The sequence below is a fragment of the Epinephelus lanceolatus genome, chromosome 3 (genome assembly GCF_041903045.1).
Source record: "Epinephelus lanceolatus isolate andai-2023 chromosome 3, ASM4190304v1, whole genome shotgun sequence".
Classification (NCBI taxonomy): Eukaryota; Metazoa; Chordata; class Actinopteri; order Perciformes; family Serranidae; genus Epinephelus; species Epinephelus lanceolatus.
In genome coordinates this window covers 44,303,484-44,310,000 of record NC_135736.1, presented here as the reverse complement: position 1 = coordinate 44,310,000, position 6,517 = coordinate 44,303,484, and the positions used below count along the sequence as shown (strand labels likewise).

General features: G+C 45.8%; 1 protein-coding gene across 5 annotated transcripts in view; it reads right to left on the bottom strand.

The window, feature by feature from the left end:
• Positions 1–6,517, bottom strand: part of nacc1b (nucleus accumbens associated 1, BEN and BTB (POZ) domain containing b) — a 41,986-nt gene that overhangs the window by 11,908 nt on the left and 23,561 nt on the right. For all 5 annotated transcript variants that reach the window (XM_033623567.2, XM_033623563.2, XM_033623562.2 and 2 more), the window contains exons 6-8: positions 5,328–5,625; positions 4,943–5,040; positions 1–4,740 (exon numbers count right to left, since the gene is read on the bottom strand). The exon at positions 1–4,740 is cut by the window's left edge and continues 11,908 nt beyond it. In XM_033623567.2, the coding sequence (XP_033479458.1) occupies positions 4,406–4,740; positions 4,943–5,040; positions 5,328–5,625 (731 nt within the window). In that variant the 3' untranslated portion in view covers positions 1–4,405. The remainder of the gene's footprint in view (positions 4,741–4,942; positions 5,041–5,327; positions 5,626–6,517) is intronic.

Genomic DNA, 6,517 nt, shown 5'->3' with positions numbered 1-6,517 from the left:
TTTGGCGAGCGCAAATAAAATGTTGGAGCTTGAAGACCGGCTTGTGGGTTCCCGTGCAGCTACAACAGCAACGGAGAGGGAGTTGTGTATAAGACAAGGATGATGTGTTGCAGTTGCTCCACACGTCCAACATGCTACATGTAGCGCTAATTCGACAGCATCACCAACATGGAATGGGTGCTGTTCTAGTTTGCGCGCCTATTAGTGAAGCGTTCTGAGCTTTTTAACCAAAAATAAATTGGCTCAGAACCTGAAAAGTTGGTTTTCTAATCATTTATTAATCGGCGTGTCATATGCTACACGTTGGAAAGACAAGATGGAGTCTTGAACGTTCTAGTCTTCTATGTGTTCTTGTCATTAATAGTTGGTCCATGCTTATTTTTGGACAAAAACAAATGGCTGTAATAACGGAACGAAGGCTCACAGGTGATCAGTGAGATCTGCCATCTTGCTACTACTGTTTACTCCAACTGTGCATTGTGGAACGCCCTCTGCTGATGATGCTTGATTACAATGGTTTCATTCAAAAATGGGGGAAGCGCAGGCTGGGTCGCTAGACAGCACCAAGGCTCTGAGAGTCCTGATCAGGACCGGTTCAAGAACCAGAGCTAATTTGGTGGAAAAGGGGTAACAGATGTGTTGGTGACTGGGACGAGGAAAAAACATAACTCCAACTCTTTAAGATGCAAAAGCAGAACAGGATAAAACAATTACTGGAGCAGTTGGCATTTAGATTGGCCGGCAGCCCAGATAGAAATAACTGTTACACTCCTCCTAATGCACAAGTTTTATTTTTATTATTCTATTTATTTTTTATTTTCAATTTCACATCATAAGAGATGCTTTCAGTTTTATAGCCTCTTGAGACCTGCTGCCTTTTGGGAAAGTGTCCGTAAAGTGTAACACGTAAGTGTATGAAAATCTTTATGGTGAAAACAGTTGAGTGATGTTGCAGACAGGCAAAATGTTACTCCGGTCCCCAGCAAGAGGAGTTTGTCTTTCTGACACGTCCAATACTGTCTGATTAACATAAATGAAGAGAAATGGATCTTTATACATTTGTTTCTTTCCACTGTACCGAACTTGCACCGAACCGTGACTCCTAAACAGGCGTGTGAACTGAGCTGTGATTTCCGCGCACCTCTAGCACACACTAATCTGCTCAACACACACAACACAGTACATGCACTTACAGCTGGTTAGCTTTGCTTCCCTACTATTCACACTGCTGCTTTTATTGCACAGTGCCAAACAGACAGATGTGTCAGGTCTGCCAGAAGAAAGAGTGCCTTTACATTGATTGTCTGAGAGAGATTTTATGATTAAAAGCCTGAAACTGGGGTCAAAACTGAGACTGTAATCTGGTGTAACAAGGTTCTGAGTATCCATTTAAAACACCACAATGGTGCCGAGGAGCAAAATATTAGTGGCACTAAATAAAAAACTTCACCTGCAGCCCCTGTATTCAACTTCAGACTGAACAAGAGCAAAAAGCCCTCTTCAGGGTTTAGCTGATGACTGTATTCAGCTGCATTGTGAAATGTGGAGGTCAATTTTTCTGAAGAGAAAAGATCTCGCTCTGTATTCTTGTTATAGTTTCTGAAAGCTACCATTCAGCCACTTAAGTATCAAAGGCGCATATGACTGCAATATTCGCTTTCAGGGTTGTTTCTATGCCGACATTCTTCTGTGATTTCCATTATTTAGCAGCTTTCTGTTTATAATTCAGAGTATCGCACGTGACATAAAGCTGGGAAATTAACTGTCAAAGCAACAACAAAACTTTCCGCCAGCGCAGCGACAGTTTACCTTTCCCATGATGCGGCCTCATTAAAATAAATTTAAGGTGAATGCTCACATGTGACGAACAACAAACAGCCTCTCAGCTCTGCTTCAGTGTAATTCCCCTTTAATTCCCATGCTGCTCTGGCGTACTGTAGCTGATGCGGCTGACAGCGCCCAAATGCGTATTAGCCTGCGTGAGTGTGAGTGTGTGTGCTCACCGCAGTGATGGGTGAATGAATCGACCAAGCGTGTGTGAAAACACACCGTCTGGCCTCTCTCTCTCTGCTGCAGCACACACATACAAAACAGTGTGGCCGCTCAAACACACACCTACACATTACACACACGGAGCTGTATTCCTTGCAATGTACCAATGCCTGAATTAGCACCTTTGTCCATGCCAGGCGAGCACGCATCCAGGCAGCAGAGCCCGAGGAAACTTGTTCTGTTAACTGGCATGGCTGCGAATATTTGGAGGGAAAACAATTTAAACACGAGCTGAAAACAAAAGAACATTGCTGCTGAATCCTCACACACACTCCACAAACACACACACACACACACACACGACACGTTCCTAAACTCACGGGCAGAAACTCGCTTTTGGATATTTCTTGACTTTCCTTCAGACGTTTTTTCTAAAAAAAAAAAAAAAGGGTGATAACCAGTGATATAAATTGGATTTCAGCTTCTATTTTTTCTCTTTTTTTTGTTGCTTTTTTAAATAAAACCGCCTCTCGTCTCTCTCTGATACGTACAAAACCGTAGTTCGATTGTAATCATACCGCAGGAAATAACACAGTGCATTTATCACGCGCAAACTCTTTGACAATCATCGGTAACAAGTTTCCTCTCCCTCGGGAGGCTCGGCAAAAATCACACACATAAAAGGAAAAATTAAGAATTTAAACACAAAAATAAGAAAACTAAAATTGTCTTTTCATAAGGCCACATCCACACTAATACGTTTTTAATTTAAAACAGCTTTTTAAAATGAAAAAGATCTCTGTACTCACGAGGGTTTTAGCACCATTTTAGAAATAATCTCCGCTCATACTATCACGCCTGGAAACGCAAATCACAGGACTATTTACGTACACTTGGCGAGTGTGTGCCAATGTAAACAGGAAGCAGATTGTGTACAGCTGGTTGCTTAGTTACAGTAAATAATACGGAGATGGCAACCTGGTTGTCGAGCCATTTCTTTGCTTGGATCGACAACCAGGTGTCAACCAACCGTTACTGAAAATAACGTGAGTATAAGGCTGTCAAGGCGGTAGAAAACAGATTGGGAAGTGTTGTGATGCAAATATGGCGGTACCAGGAGCATTATCCATCGCTGGAGGATGCCTGGCAACGGCAAAAGAGCAACGTTACCCACACATGAAGGATGAAATCACAAAAGTATGTAGAATTAGCTATAAATTTTTGGATTGACACCTTGTGACCGATAAGACCCAATCCTTTTTAAAGTCTCAGTTTCCTCATGTCAAGACTACAACCCAACCCCAGGGTTTTCAAACGTTAACGGGGTCAGCAGTGTTTTCAAAGCTCTCCATTTTAGGGAAGCCAAAGAGTAGTGTGGACGCCAGGTGTAAACGTAGCAACAGTCATGTGTTTTAACACAAAAGCATATTATTGTGGATGTAGTCTACGGGTCAAAAAACAAGGGGAAGTTCAGGCGAAAAGGTTTTTTAGTCAATCAAATATTAGTTTTTTCCCGTCTCCCGCCACACTGTCAGTCAGAACTCCCCAGCAGCTCTCTAAAAGGCGGGCAGGTCAGTTTCCCAGCATGCTCGGCTGGGGTTGAAGAGCAGGGTTTGTGGGGTCGGGCGGAGGTCGGGGAGATCATAAACCATGCCAATATACATATTAATATTCATTTCAACCCCTGACCTCATCAATCCCACGCTCTCCGAGAAGCTTTCATCTGGCGTCCAGATGAAATAAAGCAAAAACAGACAAATAAAAAAAAAAGAAAAAAAAAAAAGGGCTCTGTACAAACTCACTCGACCTCCACTGACTTACAGCGCTGCGGTTCGGATGCTTCGCCACGCATACATTCAATATCAAAAACAACAGTGTTACCGGAGTTTGGGGAAGGAAATATCACGTTCTCCAAACAGGATTACCCCCCCCACCCCCCCAACCCCAGGGAATGTCTGTGATTGATTATGGTAAGAAACGGGCCTTAGTGACAGTACACACTTTAGAAAACATAAAAAATAAAGGCTGAAACAATCAGGTTCTGAAAGGTTGCAGAGGAGTGAGGAGGTGTGTGTGGGGGGGTATGACCTCCTCCCTCTGCTACCTTTCTCTCCATCTTTCCATCTCTCTCCACCAGAAAAGGAAGGAGGAACAACCCAAAGTGAGGCATTCTGGGCCGTCGAGAGAGACAGAAACGTGGACAAACGAAGGAGGGAAAGCAGAACAAACTGACCAGAAGAGGTGTAAAAGAAGAAAGAGACCCCCCAAACACACGGCGGCGAGGGGAGGAGTGACAACTGTCATCACGACCAAAGCGGCCACCGTTCTCTACTCATCGCCCCCAGAGAAATGCCATCCCTCCCTCCATCAAATCTGTCCATCTGTCCACTCATCTATCTGTCCATTCACTCACTCAAAACAAAGTGCTGCCATCTCCTCCCGCCCCCTGGAGGGCATCTGGTTGCGTGGCTCCACCTCCCGCTTCATTGTGGTTGGCGGCCGCGGCCGCTGCCGCCGCCACCGCTTCCAGGGAGGCGGGGTCGAAGCCTTGCTCCGCCCCCAGCGCGTCGGCCTCCATCTTCACGCTGTCGGCCAGGAAGGCGGAGTAGGCGTCGCTGTCGGCCATCAGCAGTTTGAGCTTGGGGATCCAGCTCTTGCGGACGACGCGGCGCGCGTTGGTACACATGTCGGCTGCGATGGCGTTCATCTCACTCTCCTTGAAGCTCGGCGCAAAGTTCTGGCAGTAAACTGGAGAAAAGAGAAGAGGTGAAAAATGGAAAAGAGGAAGAAAGAAACCACAAGGCAAACACTAAATGAATGGACGGCGAGGAGTCTTAAAATTCCAAAGCTGTAAAGATCAACTCTGCAGCAGGCCGCTCCAAAATCTGACTGACATGTAACTGACAGTATTTATGGTGTCAAAAACTGTGTGTGTCTCTGTATGACTCACATTTGACAGCATGCAGCACTCTGTTGTCCAGGGGTTTACGACTGGGGTCGTTGGTTGAAGAGCGGATGCCAGTTCCACAGCTGTTAGCCAGAGTGCTCCTGAGCAAGGCAAAAACAAAAACAGATGATGTACGGAACACATTAAATAACCATTAAATCAGTTTAAAGGAAACTAAAAGATGAGCTTCAAAAACTAAATTTCCTGACCTCAGTGAGTTGATGAAAACTTGACTCAAAGCCAAAAGTGGACTGACTCCAGTTGAAGTCTAGTTCACAGCCTGCAGTCTATCATTTGCTGCAGCTTATACAAACACACACACACACACACACACACACACAAACTGACAAACCAAATACATGGCAGGTAAAGCGTGTTGACCACTGACCTGTCGAAAAACGCGGCCAGCAGGCGTCTGAGCAGCACTTTGTGGCGGGTGCCGGCACTGACGTGGCAGTTCATGAGCTGGGCGCGGGAGATGTACACGGAGGTGCCGCTCACCAGCTCCAGCTTCTCGGCCGGGTCGCCCTCCTCGTACATCTTCGGGTGGCAGCGGTTCCCGATCTGGCTGATGAGCTCGGCGGGCAGCGACGCCAAGTCCTGCCTGGACCGCGCCCCCCTGCCCCCTCGCCCGCCGCCTGAGTCTGGAGCCAAGTCAGGAAGAGCCTCCACCCGCTCCCCGACCACTGAGGAGGGAGGATGATGTGTTGTTAGCAGTTTTTTACTTACATTTAGGGCTGGGTGTCATTTCAAAAAGATATTTTTTGGGGCTTCTTGCTTTTACTTGATAGGACAGCTGTAGTGTGAAAGAGGCAAAGAGAGGGCGAATGACATGCAGCAAAGGGCCGTGGGTTGGAATTGATCCTGCGGTCACTGCGGCAAGGACGCAGCCTTTGTATATGGGGTACCTGCTCTACCAGGTGCCCTGTCTGCCCTACCCTGTCATTTCAAATTTGACTATTCTAGTGCCAGAGTCTCAGAGCAGATACAAAACCCTGCTTATTGGGATATTAACTTTTTTCCCCACAAAACAAAAGGAAAAGAGCAGTCACATAAAAATACTAAGGACATAAAAACATTTCAGTTTTGCTGCTCAAATTAAATTATTGAAATGATGTATGCTAATGACAAAAATACTGACTAGCATCTGTCATGTAAGACTGTGAGGCTCTAACCGTAACCCCTATCTGCGGCTTTTTGACCGAGTCAACATGCTGAACCCGTGTCAGGCTGCTGTAGACCCTCAGTCAGTGGAATTACTCTCAGCGGAGGTTCAGCTTAGGGCACGAAATGGACGCGAGGTAGGCAAACAAACAGCTAAAGTCAAGAGGATGTGAGATCAAAACAAAGGTGTTATATTAGGTAAGATTATTGTTTTTAGCCACTGAGCAGCAGAAACAGTTTGTGATTGTGTAAGTGTTTGCTGGCGCCCGGGCTTTGTCGTTAACGTGCTAACTGGCTAACGAGCGTCTTAAATCCATCCTGCTGGTTTCTAAGTTCCCCTTTTTGGATGAAGAGTACAAGCTACCACTTGCACTGTCATGCAGGTGCAGAGTGTACGTACTAGTTGGTCTTTGG